Source organism: Cuculus canorus, chromosome 12 (genome assembly GCF_017976375.1).
Source record: "Cuculus canorus isolate bCucCan1 chromosome 12, bCucCan1.pri, whole genome shotgun sequence".
NCBI lineage: Eukaryota > Metazoa > Chordata > Aves > Cuculiformes > Cuculidae > Cuculus > Cuculus canorus.
Genome location: NC_071412.1, coordinates 140,666 through 159,407, shown reverse-complemented (window position 1 = coordinate 159,407; position 18,742 = coordinate 140,666). Strand labels below are relative to the sequence as shown.

Below are 18,742 nucleotides of genomic sequence, written 5' to 3'. Positions count from 1 at the left end.
TTTTGAGAGGGGTTTCCTGGCAGCCTTTGTGTTCAAACTGGGAAACCTGATACTACACCTCAGTGACAGACTGGCAGCCTCTCACCAAATGGACTCGGGGGCAGGACAGTCTGTTATCGCAAGGCTCAGAAACTGTAGTAACACATCAGAAGCTTTTGCCAGCTACTGCTTTGCAATGAAATAGGATGTGGTGCTGCTGTAGCCTCTTCGCCCTTGAGTGCAGACATTGACAATATTCCACATACTTGCATGACAAGACATTTATTTTGGTTCAGTAGGATCCTCACTAGTAGCATTCTAAATAGTCCTGAATGAAAACAGTACATATAGAGCTCCCCCCCAGTGAGGCTTCTCTTTAGTTTTAGTTCTAGCACGCTGTCCTGCCAGCAGAGGGAGGGCTGAACTGTGAACAGGACAAAGCTCCTGCTTCTGCCTTGACCTGTGTAATTTTAGCACATAAAATGTATGAAGTTTTACAGAGAGAGCATGTGATATCACTAGCAGCTCCTTTACTTGTGCAGGCACGCTAGAACAGTGCACCGTAGGAGAAGAAAGTCTTAAAATCTATTCCTTCTCCCCTCACCATTGACCTCAAACTGCTCTCACAGTTGTTCAGTTTCTTGGAGATACTTTGTGTGCTGTAAATCAGTTCACTGTACAACCGGAACTTCTGAATGCAGCCAAAAGGTCATTCATAGTCAAGAACGATAGACTGCTACTTGAAAAGGATCACAGTCCAGGTGAAGAGCGAAGAAATCATAATTTCCATGGCTTTTTCACTTTCTGAAGAGGCACAGACTGCCTCCCTAGAAGCATTTACAAGTACATGCAGCGCTGCAGAAAGTGTGTTTTTACTAGTTTAGAAAAAATAGAGCAGCTTTCTGTAATCACTGGGCGGCCTCAGTAAGTGGCACTTCCTGCCAATTCCATCCAAAACAGTGGTTCACCACGAAAGAAAAATTCAGTTGGGTGCAAACTCTCTGAGAATACCAATCTCCTCTGCTTGATGTGCTCTTGGTCACAGCCTGAAGAAAAGGCCTTAGTGCTTAAACCCCAAAACTGCAAGAGAAGGGTACAACATTAACTGCATGTTGAAAGAACTCCCTTTATCAATCCACATCAATGTTTTTCAGCTGGCATGAGCTAGCAAATAGCTGAACTTCATGCTGAAACAAACCTGAAGGGGAGAAAGTATATGAAAACCAAAATGAACTCATGCTAATAGTATTTAGCAACTTTCCTTCTAATTATTTTGTCTCACACAATTAATACAGATTACTTAGGATTATTTAGATCACTTTTTATATACCTCAGGATAATACTACAAGCAACCCTGAAGATGTTCCTACCTGCCCAAGGTACCTCCAGCCTGGGTGTAGTATTTGTTATAATCCAGGCGTAGCAGCAGTTGAGCCAAGTCAGAGTTTATCTGATGGTTGCGCACACTAGAGAGGATCTTGAAGAGAAGTGATGACTGACGACTGAATCCCTGAAAGTTAGAAGTCAGTTCTGGACACTCTCAAGAGAAAGAAAGCAAGCTTTTCATCTCTGTTCCTGCCTAAACAATCCTTTAACAGCCTGCAGACAAGAATTGCTGCACGAGAAGTAATGCTTGTGGTCCAGTATATGGTAAGCTGCCAGCCAGACAAGAATTATTGGGTGTTGGGTATCCAAAAAGAGGGAGGGGTAGAGGCACAGGCTGATAACAACCTCCTTTTTACTCCATTAGGGCAATTTCTGCCTATCTGCCCACTTTCCTCGTCTCTGCACATAGAATTCTTGACTCAAACAGCTGATTAATTAAAATCACTGTAAGCACTAATAAAGTCTTGGCTTAATCTCACTCCTGTTCTACAACTGTTAAAGCAAAGATGACTGCTCAGGCGAATCTTTGCATGGGAGAACAGGTCCATAAAACATAGATTCACCTTCGCCAAAATGCTGAGTTGTGCAGCTCCCCGTTCATCTAACGGGCCCAGATTCTGACTGACCAGAGAACAAAAGCTGTGGCAAAGATCCAGAATCTCATTTAAGCAGTGGAAAACCTGCATGGGATAAAAAGAACAAGACAGTAGCTTAAACAGAGTCTGCACCCAGGGAAAGCTGTCTTTAGTACAGAATCATAGAATCAATGGGTTGGAAAAGACCTTAGACATCATCAATTCCAACCGTACCCGTCTATTACTAAATCATGTCCCTAAGCACCTCCTCTACCTGCCTTTTAAACACCTCCAGGGATGGTGACTCAACCATCTCCCTGGGCACCTGAAAAGCTGTAGCATTCATAGGGACGATGTTACCGATGCCATGTTTTTCAATCTGTGAGGACAATGTTAAAGGACCTGTAGTGTTTTTGTAAAGTGTTCTGACAAAAAAGGAAAAGGGCTTAAATGTCATGCTGCATTCCCCCCCGCCAGCCCCTGCCCAACCTTTTCCAGACATTACTGGGGAAATAGCAATTGGCATCAGCTGCAGGCATGGAAGTTGAGCACTGGCTTCCCTGTCTGACCATGCAGCCATCACCACAGCTTTGGGACTGAGCGGGAAGAATAAAGAACAGCAAGAGTTGTGTCTCAAGGCTTCCTATCCCCAAGCACCTCCTCTACCGCGTTTTAAACACCTCCCTGGGCAGCCTCTGCCAGTGCCCAAGAACCCTTTCTGTGAAGAAATTTTTCCTAATGCCCAATCTAAACTTCCCCTGCCACAGCCTAAGGCCACTCCCTCTTGTCCTGTCACCCGTCACTTGGGAGAAGAGACCAACACCCACCCCTCACTCAACTCCCCTCAGCCTCCTCTTCTCCAGGCTAAACAACCTCAGCTCCCTCAGCCGCTCCTCTTAAGACTTGTTCTCCAGCCCCTTCACCAGTTTGGTCGCTCTTCTCTGGACCCACTCCAGGACCTCAAGGTCTTTCTTATAGTGAGGGGCCCAAAACTGAACCCAGAATTCGAGGTGTGGCTTCCACCAGTGCTGAGTACAGGGGGAGAATCACTTCCCGGGTCCTGCTGGCCACACTGTTTCTGATACAAGCCAAGATGCTATTGGCTTTCTTGGCCACCTGAGCACACTGTTGGCTCATGTTCAGTCTTCTGTTGACCAACCCTGGGCCTGAGAGTAACCTGCAATCAAGCGTTAAGAAAGCCCAAAAGCCGCACAGAGAGACCTACCAGAAGACTTAAAAGTTCCACACTGGACGATACCTATTCTGCCTCATAAACTGAGCAAAGTAATGAAACAGCCAAGGCCTGTGGCGCCTGTGCTTCATCAATACCAACCCTCCTTTGAATGTTTCTGTGAGGCTACACATTCCATAATGCCAGCAATGCTCTAATATCATTTTGACTACAACAATAAGAAACACCCTTGATGTTCACTCAGGAACAAATCAACTGTTTTTATCCTTTGATGTATAAGAGGGAAATGGAAATTTTTCCTAGTCTAATGCATTTCAGAATGTGTCCCTCAGAAACAGTTCCCAGCACTACGCTAATTAGTGCTTCTTTACTAAAATTGCCTGTGAGAAAAATAGAGCAACGAAACTTAAGTTGATGTTAACTGAACACTGGAATAATCTTGATTTACAATTGCCATGAATGCAGCATCCACACCCACTAAGTATAAATTAAGTGTTAAATCGATTATCTGTCCTAGTCTGTATCTGATTTATTCCTAGAATTGTAGTCTGTGCTCTGCAGAAGATTATAGCTGATCTGTTTTGTCATATCTGTTCAAAAAGGTGAGTTTCTTAGAGTGAGAACTTGTAGAAAAAGGTGAAAACAAGACCTACTTACAGGTTTTAGGAGGATGAAAGACTGAGCCAGCAGATTGCTTAAGAAATGATCATGAGCCAGTCGTATACTCTCAAAATCTCGTGTGGCATTTATCTGCTGCAGAAGCTGTGAGAACTGCGATTCCAGTACATCCACCTGATGGATACGTAAAGAAATCTCATCAGCATCTCGAGGAATGGGAGGACTTCAGACCAGCCAGAAGTTTTGTGTAAGAAACTTACTTTCCTTATAACCACTCTTACCTCAGAGGCTGAGGATCACCTACTCTCTGCCTCCTGAGTGGGGAATTAAATACAACAGTAGTACATAACAAGGTGCGAGGGGGAGCAATTATTGATGCCTAAGTATTACCTAAGTCAAAGGACCATAAAAGGGGAAGGCCACAAAAATGATCCAAGGGCTGGAACCCCTCTCCTGTAAGGAAAGGCTGAGAGCATGGATTGTTCATTCAGCAAACGTTTAGCAGGGCCTGTAGCAATAGGCCAAGGGCTAACAGTTTTGCACTAAAAGAGGGGAGCTTCAGACAAGATATAAGGAAGAAATGTTTTATGCTGGGGGTGGTGAGACAGTGGCATAGGTTGCCCAGAGAGGTGTTGGATGCCTCATCCCTGGGAACAACTCCAGGTCCGGCTGGACGAGGCCCTGAGCAACCTGACTGAGTTAAAGATGTCCCTGCTCATGCATGGGGGGCTGGACTGGATGGGCTTTAAAGGTCCCTTCCTACCCATATCACTCTGTGACTCTAGAAAGGGAAATGGTCATTTTCTTCAAGATTAACTATTGAAAAACTACATAGCTAGCATGTAAACAAGGGTATCCGATTGTAGTCATCTCCGAATTTCACACTAGGAGATACTATCTGGAATCTCAGGGCAGAGGCTGCAGCAGCTCAGCCAGATGACTCTGGAGAATCCGTGAAAGCCAGCCCCTAATGGTTATGGCTATTAATAAAATGACACGCAATTCTCACCAAATCGTTCTACTAGTAACCAGCATTTACATTTGGAAAGTCTCTTTTAACGTCAAATGGTCAGAATATGGCTTCTTTCAATTGTCACCTGACTCAAACTGGAATTCACTTAAGGGGCAAGGCAAAAAGCCAGGATACCATCTTAATGATGCTGCTTCAGAGATGACTGTGGATTCTCACAACGGCTTAGTAGCACTGCAGAGCAAAACTCCTGTTTCCAGTAACATTCACTAATTCATAAGTCAAAAAACTCTCTAATTGTAGCACAAAGTCTCAGAGGAAGCTCTAGACTTGTTTCAAAGGAAATGTTGATTTCCTTAAGGTATAAAGAATCTGAACCCTGGACTTCAGTGCTCCCTCCATGAATTTCTGCCAGTTCCCAATTGACATAGTTTACTTTTCTCTATAATCCTGACCTGCAGATAATACTGAAGATTGTCGACAAGGAAAGCCATGTGATCCCTCAAACGCCACTTGATGGCATCAGTTCTGTTAGATTTCAGGTGTTTGCGTTGCATCTGGAGAGCCCAGCAGTGCTGTAGCTCAGCCTGGACTCGTCGCACACTCAGCAGGTATTTGAACACAACATTGTACCTACAGTCAAAAAATATGGAATTGTTTAAGATTAAGCTTCCTCGGGTGCAAATACTGCAGAACATAACACTGTAAGACTGGAAAAATGAACAGGAGGTGGCTGCATGCAAACAAACAGCATAGGACAGGCGAGGGCTCATTCCAGAGTAACAGATTTCTGCTGATATTGGTTACTGGCCTACAAAAATCTAAAGTTAGTTTTGCCCTGAGGAACAAAGACCTGACAATGTTTTATCAAATTAGTGCTGTTCATAAAACAGTGCAGATTTGTCAGCATTTTGCAGGTTTTAAGGTCACCACAACATATACCCTCAATATAAGTAAATGGAAGGAGTCATTTTAAGGTTCGTGGAGAAAGCTAAAGTATTATAGCTCTACCTTTCTCTCCATAGAGAGGGAAAAAAAACCTGAGCACGGTGGTGAGTACTTGAGATCAGGAAACCTATAGATGAATATCTATAGGCTTCAATACAGGGTGGGGAACGATGTGATTGAGAGCAGCCCTGCGGAGAAGGACTTGGGGATGCTGATTGGCGAGAAGCTCGTCATGAGCTGGCAGTGTGCACTTGCAGGCCAGAAGGCCAAATGTGTCCTGGGCTGCATTAAAAGCAGCGTGGCCAGCAGGGAAAGGGAGGGGATTCTGCCCCTCTATTCCTCTCTTGTGAGACCTCAGCTGGAGTACTGCGTCCAGTTCTGGAATTCTCAACATAAGAAGGAGATGGAACTGTTGGAACAGGACCAGAGGAGAGCTACAAAGATGATCAGAGGGCTGGAGCACCTCACATTGAAGGACAAGCTGAGAGAGTTGGGGTTGTTCAGCCTGGAGAAGGGAAGGCTGCAAGGAGACCTTATAGCGACCTTCCAGTACCTGAAGCAGCTACGCGAAAGCTAGGGAGGGACTATTTACAAAGGCATGGAGTGATAGGATGAGGGGGAATGGCTTTAAATTGGAGAGGGGAAGATTTAGACTAGAGAAAAGGAGGAATTTCTTCACGGTGAGAGTAGTAAGGCCCTGCCACAGGTAAGTTGTGGCTGCCCCATCCCTGGAAGTGTTCAAGGCCAAGTTGGATGGGGCCTTGGGCAGCCTCATCTAGTGGGACGTGTCCCTGCCCATGGCAGGGGTGTTTGAACTAGATGATCTTTAAGGTCCCTTCCAACCCAAACTATCACAGAATCACAGAATCACAGAATCACAGAATCACAGAATCACACAAGGTTGGAAAGGACCCATTGGATCATCGAGTCCAACCGTTCCTAACACTCCCTAAACCATGTCCCTAAGTACTTCATCCACCCGTTCCTTAAACACCTCCAGGGAAGGCGACTCGACCACCTCCCTGGGCAGCCTGTTCCAGTACCCAATGACTCTTACTGTGAAGAATTTTTTTCTGATATCCAACCTGAACCTCCCCTGACGGAGCTTCAGGCCATTCCCTCTAGTCCTGTCCCCTGTCACTTGGGAGAAGAGGCCAGCTCCCTCCTCTCCACAACCTCCTTTCAGGTAGTTGTAGAGAGTAATAAGGTCTCCCCTCAGCCTCCTCTTCTCAAGGCTAAACAACCCCAGCTCTCTCAGCCGCTCCTCATAAGACTTGTTCTCCAGCCCCCTCACCAGCTTTGTTGCTCTTCTCTGGACACGCTCCAGAGCCTCAACATCCTTCTTGTGGTGAGGGGCCCAGAACTGAACACAGTATTCGAGGTGCGGTCTCACCAGTGCCGAGTACAGAGGGAGAATAACCTCCCTGGACCTGCTGGTGACCCCATTTCTGATACAAGCCAAGATGCCATTGGCCTTCTTGGCCACCTGGGCACACTGCTGGCTCATGTTCAGTCGGCTGTCAACCAGCACCCCCAGGTCCTTCTCTTCTGTGCAGCTCTCCAGCCATTCTTCCCCCAGTCTGTAGCGCTGCATAGGGTTGTTGTGCCCCAAGTGCAGGACCCGGCATTTGGTCTTGTTAAACCTCATCCCATTGGTCTCGGCCCAGCAGTCCAGCCTGTTCAGATCCCTTTGCAGAGCCTCCCTACCCTCCAGCAGGTCGACACTTCCTCCCAGCTTAGTGTCATCTGCAAACTTGCTGAGGGTGCACTCAATGCCTTCATCCAGGTCATTGATAAAGACATTGAACAGAGCTGGACCCAGTACTGAGCCCTGAGGAACTCCACTTGTGACTGGCCTCCAGCTGGAGTTAACTCCATTGACCACCACTCTCTGGGCCCGGCCATCCAACCAGTTTTCAACCCAGGAGAGTGTGCGCCTGTCCAGGCCAGAGGCTGACAGTTTCTGCAGCAGAATGCTGTGAGAAACTGTGTCAAAGGCTTTACTGAAGTCCAAAACTATTCTATGATTCTATGAATATACAAAGCCCATGCCTAGTACTTACTTCTCCAGAACAGCAGGAGTAAAGAGAATGTGCAGTGGCCACTGAACTTTGTAAGAAAGGCCCAGAGCTGCCCATCCAGACGTGGGGGCTTCACGTGGAGATAACTCCCGGGAAGGCCCTTCACGAGTCTGACAAGAATCTGAAAACAAATAAGATGCTGAATTAAATAGTCTTCTCAGTCAAGACAACCATGGAAAGGAAGAAAAAGGGCAAGAACAGAACAAGAAGCGACACAGCAGGCTAGACCATCACATAGGTCTGCAAAGGAAACAAAGTTAATATTTCTTTAACTTCAGAGAAGGCTAAGTCATAGAACTTGAAAAAAAGGTCATCATCTCCCTTCTTAACTCACTACTAACAAAGCAAGTAGATACCTTTATGCTCCTTTCCATGATACTCAATGGTTAAGTGAAGCAGAGGAAGAAGGTTGTCATCATCTAACAGCACCTTATGAGCCGACTGCTGAAACGCAACGTTGACATCTAACAACGAGAGCACAGGTATCAACACAAGATGATGCAGCTGGTGCTAATTTTGTACTCTGTTTATGCTCAGTCATAAAAGACAACACCGACATGCTATTTCCATTATTTTCATAGAATCACAGAATGGTTTGACTTGTAAGGGACCTTAAAGATCATCTAATTCCAACTCCTCTGCCATAGACAGGGACACCTCCAACTGGATCAGGCTGCTCCAGGTCCCATCCAACCCAGCATTGAACACTTCGAGGGATGGGGCATTTAATTCTACTTTCAAACACAGAGAGAAACCTGCCATCTAAACGTTTCCAATATGTTATTTTCACACATTCTGTGAGACATTCTGATTCACAAGTGTCGTTCTTTCAAAATTAACAACAAATTCCAGAAGCTATGATGGAGCTCTCCTGTAGTAGGCGTGGCTCACTATTTCCACACTGAGGACAGTTGGTTAAGTGAATAAGCAACACTCACCATGTTCGGTTACAGCTGTAGGTGGTGTTTTTAACATGTGCTGTGCAGTGTCAATGAAGGCCTGAAACAGCTCACCTCTTCCCAAAAGGTAGAAGTCTTTTATAATCTGTGGAGGTCAATTTTTTATATATAAGCGTATCAAAAACTGAGCAGAAATTTCAAACATTCTAGCTGACTGCATTAATTTTTATTATCGCCTGGACAACTTCTGCCATTTCACAGCACCTATGGAGAGCTCCGAATTTCATCCAGTGCCCAAAAAGTCTACGCTGCCTTTGCTTCAAGATGCAAACCATGAAGCCACATACCCATACCCTCTAACTCTGTCTCTGACCAAGTTCTATCGCTCTGTGCTCATTCTTGAGACCTGGAAAACAAAACCAGCTTTACCTAAAAGAAGAAAGCACAGAATCTAAGACAGTAAAGCTAAAAGGGAAAGAGCCATTAAAAAAGAAAGAAAACAAAAATTAAGTTGCTTTAGCAAGAACAAGCTAGCAGTTACATTACCTTCAGCTGGCCTAGTAAATCTGATTCTTCCACCATCAATTTCCAAAGGTGCTAGTGAGGAAACAAAACAACAAACAAAAGAAACCTCCCCTCAGTTTTATCTAAACCCATTCAGTGAGAACAACAGCTAAAAATACTTGTGACATATACTAAAAAGCACCTATATAAAAATTATATAAAGCACAAGAGGCTACACTAAGAATCCCATGTGCAAGCACCCCATGCTACCAGTTAGAACAGTCTTTATGCATACCAGCAACTCTGCCAAAAATAACCAAATTCTTAGGAAATTAGTTCCACCTGAGCTACAGCGAAGCTCTCACTTCTCTAACCTCCCCGTCTTCTCAAGTTTCCTGCCCCAAAATGAAAAAAAAATTAAAGACTGCTAAAGCAAAGAATTTGTCCAGCAAGACACCATCCATTGTGCAGAGAGCATGATGGAAAGTTCTGAATCTGTTGCAAGTGAAACAAAAAAAAACCCCAAAACATCAAAAATTCCCTTCCTTCCCTCATGAAAGTGCACAGTAATCGTTAATGTCCTTTTGTCGTTAGAAGTTAGGGTAACATGAAGCGCTGAGCCCCATAAGAACATGAAAGCCACCTGCAGCACACACACACTTGCTCAAACACCCATTTCAAAGTGCTCCCTTCTTCTCCCAGTCATTCATGAAACTGAAGAGCTCCTCATCCCGTACAGTCATTTTCCTTCCCAGGACCCTCACCTCGGCAACAGTGCTCCGTATCCAGTCAACCACAGATTCAAAGTCCACCAAACTAAAGAGCGATTGCTGCTTGAGTCGATGCAGCTCTGCTGCAAAAGTGTCCTCCTGGTTTTTCAGGATGGAGCCTGTGCAGCAATGACAAAAGCATCTGGACAATAAAAAGGAACACTCTTTGGAGAAGTGCAGATCCCCTCCAGCAGTGAGGCAGAAAGGCTGCTGCTCCAGCAGCACCACCTCGGGTCAGGTGAGGAAGGTGAAGCTGAGTAGGCCTCAAAGTACAAGGACCAAGGTTTGAGATTACTATTGCAAGCACAGTTACTGTATAAATGCTTGGCACGGCAGAAAACATGCTAGGTCTTTTACTGCACCATCAATTGCCACTGACAGCCATCTTCCTAGGACTGACCTAGACTTCTGAACCCACAATTTTTCTCTCAAATTAATCAGTTGGTTTTGTTCTCCACTTAACCTACCTCACCTCAAACCAACCTACTATGTGGCCTTGGGGATTGATTTATTTGTTTTTAACCAATTAAGCCAGAAGACCAATTTCTTTTCACCTCGCTTCTCCTAAGGCAAGCTAATAGTCCAATTTAATTGGTCTTTTTTCCTTGCAATGTCCCTCAAATCAGGAATGTTTTTGCAGAGGAAAACTCTAGTCAGAGCCTCCACAGCACTCCTCCACAATTGCTGTAGGAACATGTTTCCAAAACCATCTCCGAAGCAAACTTATCAGGCTCTCAAAGAGAACCATCAGCTGGAATTGTCTCTTTCTTGCCACCTTGGTATCAATCTGTCATATTTGCGGAGGCATTTTAACCCTGTGACACCACTCTGCAACACATTCACTTGGAGCAAGATGTGCCCTCATGTCTGTCTGCATCTGACAAGGATGCAAACGGAAAAGAAAACACAACCTTTGCAATCACATTTTTATCCAGAGTAAATCACACAGCGACTTGATACTTGAAACATGGAGACTATGTTTGGAAACTATTACTATTTACTAATCCTGTTCTTATACTGCTCCCATGGGATCAATGAGAAGCAGAACACTGGGACCACCGCTCTGTCCTGGCAAACCATCTGCCAGCAGTCAAGAGACTGCTGAGGAATTCTCTAATCTAAGAGCAGTCAGAGACTGCTGAGGAATTCTAAAATACAACATTTTGGAAGATACTCATCAGTCACTCAAAGCTGAGCAAAGACTGCGAGAAAGATGTTCCTTACCTTTTCTGGTCAGATTAACATTTTGATTCTCAAACATCTGTACAGATTCTCCCACAAAGAGGATTTTCTCAGCAACCCGCACAGGAATGTATGAAGGCAGCATTTCCACTCGCAGGGAAAACTGTTTTAGAGATGGAGCTAACATGTTCTCTTCCTCAATCAAGCGCTGCCAGAGACCACAAGGAAAAGAAATCAAGCAAAAAAAAAAAAAAGAGTGAGAAAACCAGATACAAAAGGTGTATAAAGAGGTGGTATGGGGGGGTAAAGGACAGGGAATCCAAGTATGTTGGAAGTAAGTAGAAAGGCAGCAAACCTGATTTGCCTGCAAACTTCTTTATACTTGTATGCTAGCTCATCTCCCTAGAGAAGATGCTTTCATCAGAGAATGTGGCAGAAGCGGGAAAAGAAGAAACTAAACCTTTGTGGAATAGCAGTAAATTGGCTCTCCCAAAGGATAATGTTACATCAGCAAAAGGATTTTTTTGTTGCAACTGCATTATACTTGTTCTTTTGCAGCCCTAACAATGATAATTAGCATTACCAAAAATAATCCTTCTCTACACCCATCCCACTGCGGTTTAAGACTGCTAGAACCCTTGTGATATAGGCTCAACATAAACTCCTTCATGAGTGAGCAAAGAGGCTAAAGATCTGAAGGCTTGCTAGCGTAAATTAGACAGTTGTCTCAACTCCTGCAAAAGGTGTTTAAAAAATACAGTAAATTATAAAGAGCTCCAAGTACAGAAGAAAGATTTTCTTTCGAGAAGCAGTACTGATTATTACATTTGGCTTTCTTGTTATTGGAGAATTAGGCTCATTAGTCCAAATTCCAAAAAATACTAACTGGGCTAACAAATTTTTGAGAACATTTGCCACCGACAGAATTCTTCATTTTGTTCAGTACAGGCTTGTATACTGACATCAACAGCTTGGGAATTCTTTTCTTAAGATTCTTCTGACACTTTTGGATTTGGAAATACCCAAGTATTTTATCAGTCTGTCCCATAAAGACTGAGGATTTATTTCACTCTCTGACTGTAGAATTGCCAAGATTATTAGTCAACAATACTGAAGAAGAGAGTTATTAGGCTCTCTCCGTGTCGTCTTCTTAATGCCTACATTTTCCGCAATAGATCTATAAGATTACCCAATTTTCATACTCTTCCTATGTCCAATACAGTGAAATAATAGTTTTTTCTGTAACTGCCTTTTAAAGTTTTCCTTTGGCTTTGCCTGTGTGTAGTCCGTCCTTAGCAAACTTTGTCCTTTTTGTACAGGGCGCTTAACTACTACACAGCACAGGGTGTTTTGGGGTGAATCCTCTACATGTTCACAGCCAAGCTGCGTGCAGCACACTGACACCATGGGTACCCATGAATGTTTTCTCACAGTAAACAAGAGCGTGAATTTACAGAGCTGCAGTTGCTCCTCAGTGGTCCCTGATGCCAACGCTCTTCAGATCCACAAGGTGTGGAAGATCACCCCACTGCTTTGCACGGGGGACTCTAGTGGCATGCCATCTGCATGAGGAGTCACTCCATTTCACAGTACAACGGCAGGTTGCTCCATTGGCTTAACTCAGCACCCTGGACATGCTTGTAGCAGCCTCTGGATTCTCACATAGCACGTTTTCCGCAGCAATGTCAGTAGTATCACTCTGTTAGGCAACACTTGTGCAACGAATGGTTGTGCAAGAGATGTACCCGACCCAGCTACCAACAGAAGGGTACAAGTCAACACCCAAGCTCCTCGCACCCTCTCCCCTGCAACTGCTCACTCTGCCACCAGTGCTCATGGTAAGCAGATCACAATGTTGACTATAAGGAATCAGAGGAGCATCAGTCAAGTGCAGGGTTCCAGTTACTCAACATGAGTGTCTACACAGATTCAAACTACAGGATGCTCTGCACCAAGATTATCCAGCTGTGCCAAATGACAACCTCCTCTCCTTTACGCCTAGCTACACCCTACAACAATATTCTGATTTGCTGTCCTACCAGCTCTCAGTATGTGCCCAGTCTAGCCCACAGTGAAGCAAAAGACAATATATTTCTTCTTCAATTCCCTAAGGATCAGAGGATGCCAAGCTATGACTTATAGTCATACCAGGTCCTGTAGTTCTCGTAGCTGTTTTCCTGTAAGGCCCCCAATTCCTAGGTCATCATCATCTTCTTCAGGTTGGCTAGAGACGTTCCCAGAAGAGGGACCCTGTTTGATAAAGAACTCTTCATGCTGGTCTAGTAGCAGTCCATGCAGCATCCAGGCAGACAGCTGCTTATACATGACTCCATGACACACTGCCAGAATCCTGAGGTCAAGAGAAAGAGAGGCCTTTGCACACAGTAATCAAACCTCACGGTTATGCCATTCTGTAAAGTCCAGTTAGGCAAGATGGTAAGTACTGAATAGCTCATGTGGAATTACATCTTTTTATTTTTTTTAAGAGAGAAAGGTGGACCAATCACTTGCAAAACTAAACTAACGTATTCTCTGAATACACATCGCCTCCACAGAGACCTATCAGTACATTAGGAGTATGAGTAAGTTTGCAGTGGCTTCCAGTCCTGCTGTTTCTACTCAATTACCATTTCAACATGAACCCAAGTATCTCTTAGGTAGTCTGACTTCCCCCAGAAGGACATATAAGCCAAGCAACACTCACTCTCTCACAGTCATCTTTTTGAAGGATCAAAACCTAATAACAGGTTCAGGTAGACCTCAAAAGAAATAAAAAAAATAGGGTTTGAACGTTCCCCAGGCCTAAGTCCAAAGTACGGAGAAAGCCTTAATTCCTGCACTAAGTGTGCTTCAGATAAATAATGAGGGCTATGACGGTTTACACAGAGCATGCTCCTCTTACTTTTATATCGTGGAAGCCTGTTTTGCATGTACTGTTTCCACAAGTAAGATAAAATGCTTTGACACCAACTCCAGTTACTACAAAAGACTGAAATAATAGCTTTGCTGTATTGACATACTTTTCAAGAGCACTGCGAACGGGAGGCAACCCCCCACAGCTGTGTTTGTGGACTGTCTCCAATATCTGACATCCGTGAATCTGCAGAAAGAAAATGTGGTTAGACTAGGTCTGTTATTTGGATCTGCACTGACCTGCCAGACACTTTAACACTACCCTTTCAGCTAACAAGAAAATGCTTTAATAAGCTGCACAAGCCTTACAGAAAGCAAGATGCAACCTACTCCCCGTAGTGATCAGAGATGCTTTCCATGTGTGGCTACACCCAAGCTTCTGTCAAAAGTTTCCCTGTAACAAGAAGTAAGAATCTGTGGATTCTGAAAACATTAGCTTCTGCCTTTCTTTTTTTTTCTGGTGACGGTGGGAGAAAACAGAATCAGAAAAGAAAAAATTACATCCGCAGCATCTCAGCCTATGAAATATATTGTGATTATATAATGCAAGTAACCTAATACCATATCGATAATGAAAAGTCAAATCCAGTGTAAATGGATTTGCAAAACAGCTGTTCAGTAGTCACAGCAGTAGGAGGAACAGGGCACCCATTACTGAAACCACAATCTTTCCTAGTACTAAAGGTCTGGGATGAGGGCAAAAAGAACTTTATCAGCTAAAGAGGAAATTTGTGAAGAGAAGTAACCTGTAATTTTACTGTACCTTCTGAGTTTTGATTTGTTCCACCATGACCATCACAGAGGGGAAGAGTAACTGAAACTGTAGAACAAGGAGCAAAACATTGAATTAGGTTGCTACGCAAGGAGGGAGAAACTGTACTTGGGGAAGAGTGGATAGCAGCTGATGAAAATAATTTTATCAAACTATCATCTGGCTTTCCCCACAGATTAGAAATGTGTCACTTATTCGGTGCCACGAAAATCTCTAGAAAGACTGTCCTCCCTCCGCAGTACCAAGATGCGCAAAGTTGCTGTATTCAAGCTGCAGTTCAGGCCAAACACAGGCACTGCGGAAAATGGGAGGGTCAAGGCAGAGGAGCTAAGCTTCGAGTCAAAGCACAAGTGATTCTCTGAGCACAATTAAGGGACTACAAATGTAGAGGCGTTAAAAAGGAATGGATGACGTGACAGGCAAACCCTTACTTATCCCACCCACTTTCTTATTAGACTCAAGGAGTGATAAGAGTAACCAAAGAGCATTACTTGTTTATTAACATGACATACCTGGTCCAAGGAATAATTAACATGCGAGATGGAAAGATGTGGGTCGGCCAGAAACTGCAAGAACAACAAGCAATTAATGAAAATCAAAATAAGGTATGGATAGGTCATAAAGTACGTTTGGGTCTATATTCCAAACCTTTAGTTCCCACAGCTTTTTTTTAGCCCTCCATGTATTTCTGGACTGTGTCCCATTTTAGGCTCTAACAACCACCAGAAGGTGACAGCACCTAGGACATGACAGCTGCTGACCTAGTGAAGATCAATCTAAAACTTTACAACTGAAAATGGAAGCCGCAACAGTCTGAGCCAACCCCAGACTCCAAGGTGCATGGGTCACTGACTGAACTGAAGGTAAAGGGGAATTAATAGTAATTAGAATGAAGAGTCATTTACAATGGCATCTCACAGGAATAATCTGGAAGATATCCGTGACATAGAAAGGAAATCACACCATCTCCTCTTTGTCTACTACTATTTAGCATATTAATTGGAAAAATGACAACTTTCCATAGTCTGTCAGCAGCAGGACAGCCTCTTGTTTCAAGTCTCTCTCATTTACCTCTTGTTCTAGGTCAAGCAGTGCTTGACGATATGGCTGCAGCACTGAATCAAGACCTGTGCAGAAGGCTCGCAAATAAATCCCATGTAATCCACTCTGGTTTGGCTGAGATGGATGATGGTCCTGAAACCAAACAGGAAAATATACATCAGCTCTCCAGTGCAGGTTTGAAGAGTAACGGAGGTTCTGTGCAGTGCTACAGCAGCAGCTAGTGGTCCAAACACGTTGAAATGTACCTCAGCTCAGCAGAAAGTGCCAGGAAAAACACCCAGAGGCTGGTTACAAGGAGAGTCGCCAACTGAATTTAGCTCCATTTACCACAACTCTCTGGGCTTGGCCATCCTGCCAGTTTTTTTTCCTTGCTAGCTTCTCTAGGAGAACGGTGTGGGAGACAGCATCAAAGGCTTTACTAAAGTCCAGGCAGACAGCCTGGACGTTTATAACCTTCCCCACATCCACCAGACGGGTCACCTGGTCACAGAAGGAGATCAGGATGGTCAAGCAGGACCTGCTCTTCATTAACCTGTGCTGGCTGGGTCTGATCATACAATCATAGGATGGTTTGAGTTGGAAAGGACCTTAAGGATCATCCAGTTCCAACCCCCCTGCCATGGTCAGGCACACGTGCCACTGGATCAAGCTGCTCAGGGCCTCATCCAACCTGGCCTTGAACGTCTCTGGGGACAGCGCATCCACAACTTCCCCGGGCAATCTGGGCCAGGGCCTCGCCACTCTCACTGTGAAGAATTTCCTCCCTATGTCTAGTCTAAATCTCCCGCTCTCCGATTTAAAGCCATTCCCCCTCGTCCTATCACTCCATGACTTTGTACAAAGTCCCTCCCCAGCTTTCTTGCAGCCCCCTTCAGGTACTGGAAGGTCGCTATAAGGTCTTCTCACAGCCTTCTCTCTCATGATGAACCACCCCAACTCTCTCAGCCTGTCCTTGTATAGGAGGTGCTCCAGCCCTCTGATCATTTTTGTAGCCCTCCTCTGGACACGTTCCAACAGTTCCATCTCTCTCCTTTTTATGTTGAGGATTCCAGAACTGGACACAATACTCCAGCTGAGGTCTCACAAGAGAGGAACAGAGGGGCATAATCCTCTCCCTCGCCCGGCTAGCTGCGTTTCTTTAGATACAGCCCAGGAGACGGTTGGCTTTCTGGGCTGCAAGTGCACACTGCCGACTCATATTGAGCTTCTCATCAATCAGCACCCCAAGTCTTTCTCTGCAAGGCTGCTCTCAGTCACATCACCCCACATCCTGAACTGCGGATTGCCCCGACCCAGGTGTAAGACCTTGGCCTTGTTGAACCTCATGAGATCCACACAGCTCTACTTCTCCAGCTTGTCCAGGTCCCTCAGGGCATCCCTCAGGGGTGACAAACCCCAGCCACTCCACAGCGCCCAGGAGCACCGGCCGCACCTGCTGCTGAACGTGACCCGTGTACTGCTCCACAAACTCGGCGAAGCGGATGTAGTCGGTGCCGAGGCGGCAGAGCCGGTTCAGGACGCTCGTTTCGCTGGGGTGCAGGAACGGCAGCTCTTGGGACACCTGCGGGGAGACGGGCGGTCAGGAGGGAGCGGAGGCCGGGCTGGGGCTGGGGGGGAGCGGAGGCCGAGGCCGCGGCCGGGGCCGGGAGGAGCGGGGACCGGGGGCGGGAGGAGCGGGGACCGGGGCCGGGTGGGGCCGGTGCCCGGGCACACCTGCAGGCCACCGCGCTTGCTCCAGGTGAACACGGCGCCCGGGTACCCGCTGAGAGCCAGCAGCAGTTCGTGGATCATCGCGCCCCGCCGAGAGCCGCAGGGGCTGCTGGGAGCGCATGGGGCGGGCGCTTCCCGGCCCCTCCCCGGGCTCCCCGCTGCCCTCCCCTCGCTACCTCTTCGCTGTCAGCGGTGGCTGCGGCGGCTGAGGCGGGAGTGTGAGTCCCGCTTAAGCGCTATGAATTTGATCTGATGCTGGGAGCCAAAAGGCAACCCTTGCTGTAAGCAGTTATAGAATCATAGAATCACTGGGTTGGAAAAGACCTTTGAGATCATCAGCTCCAACCGTACCTATCCACTACTAAGTCATGTCCCCAAGCACCTCCTCTATCGCCTTTTAAACACCTCCAGGGATGGGGACTCCACCATCTCCCCGGGCAGCTTCTGCCAGGGCCTGAGAACCCATTCTGGGAACAAAGTTTTCCTAATGTCCAATCTAAACTTCTCCTGACGCAGCTTAAGGCCATTCCCTCTTGTCCTATCACCCGCCACTTGGGAGAAGAGACCAACACTACTTTCAGGTAGTTGTAGAGAGCAATAAGGTCTCCCCTCAGCCTCCTCCAGGCTAAACAACCCCAGCTCCCTCAGCCGCTCGTCATAACCCTTGTTCTCCAGCCCTTTCACCAGCTTCATCACTCTTCTCTGGGCACACTCCAGGACCTCAAGGTCTTTCTTGTAGCGAGGGGCCCAAAACTGAACCCAGGATTTGAGGTGCAGCCTCACCAGTGCAGAGCACAGGGGAAGAATCACTTCCCGGGTCCTGCTGGCCACACCGTTTCTGATCCAAGCCAAGATGTTATTGGCTGTCTTGGCCCCCTGGGCACACTGCTGGCTCATGTTCAGCCACTGTCAGCCAACAACCCCACATCTTTCTCTGCCAGGCAGCTTTCCAGCCACTCTTCCCCAAGCCTGGAGCGCTGCATGGGGTTGTTGTGTCCCAGGTGCAGGACTCTGCACTTGGCCTTGCTACATCTCATCCAGTTGGCTGTAGCCCATTGATCCAGCCTGTTCAGATCTCTCTGCAGAGCCTCCTTACCCTCCAGCAGATCAACCCTTCCTCCCAGTTTAGTGTCGTCAGCAAACTTGCTAAGGGTGCACTTAATCCCCTCATCCAGGTCCTT

General features: G+C 46.0%; 1 protein-coding gene across 3 annotated transcripts; it reads right to left on the bottom strand.

Annotated features, from left to right (window-relative positions):
• Positions 1 to 240: 240 nt before the first annotated feature.
• On the bottom strand, positions 241 to 17,695 carry TUBGCP4 (tubulin gamma complex associated protein 4). Of its 3 annotated transcripts, XM_054077999.1 has the most exons (18): positions 17,565 to 17,695; positions 17,284 to 17,412; positions 15,861 to 15,983; positions 15,302 to 15,355; positions 14,781 to 14,837; positions 14,125 to 14,204; positions 13,253 to 13,454; positions 11,147 to 11,312; positions 9,917 to 10,041; positions 9,195 to 9,245; positions 8,688 to 8,793; positions 8,106 to 8,213; positions 7,732 to 7,870; positions 5,176 to 5,353; positions 3,790 to 3,924; positions 1,929 to 2,045; positions 1,350 to 1,489; positions 914 to 1,059 (listed from the first exon to the last, which is right to left on the bottom strand). In XM_054077999.1, exons 1-18 carry the CDS (start codon positions 17,640 to 17,642, stop codon positions 1,047 to 1,049), a joined length of 2,001 nt encoding a protein of 666 aa, XP_053933974.1. In that variant the 5' UTR covers positions 17,643 to 17,695; the 3' UTR covers positions 914 to 1,046. The 3 variants fall into 3 exon arrangements, with proteins under 3 accessions (XP_053933975.1, XP_053933973.1, XP_053933974.1); XM_054077998.1 differs by lacking the exon at positions 1,350 to 1,489 and having other exon boundaries at positions 242 to 1,059; XM_054078000.1 differs by lacking the exons at positions 1,350 to 1,489; positions 9,195 to 9,245 and having other exon boundaries at positions 241 to 1,059.
• Positions 17,696 to 18,742: the final 1,047 nt, after the last annotated feature.

Excerpts from the sequence above, each read along its gene's own strand:
- TUBGCP4 (XM_054077998.1), bottom strand. The coding sequence starts at position 17,642 with ATGATCCACGAACTGCTGCTGGCTCTCAGCGGGTACCCGGGCGCCGTG. Across the intron at positions 14,838-15,301 it reads TTAATTATTCCTTGGACCAG|TTTCAGTTACTCTTCCCCTC; the intron begins GTATGTCATGTT and ends CTTGTTCTACAG. Across the intron at positions 8,214-8,687 it reads TACAGCTGTAACCGAACATG|ATGTCAACGTTGCGTTTCAG; the intron begins GTGAGTGTTGCT and ends TCTCGTTGTTAG.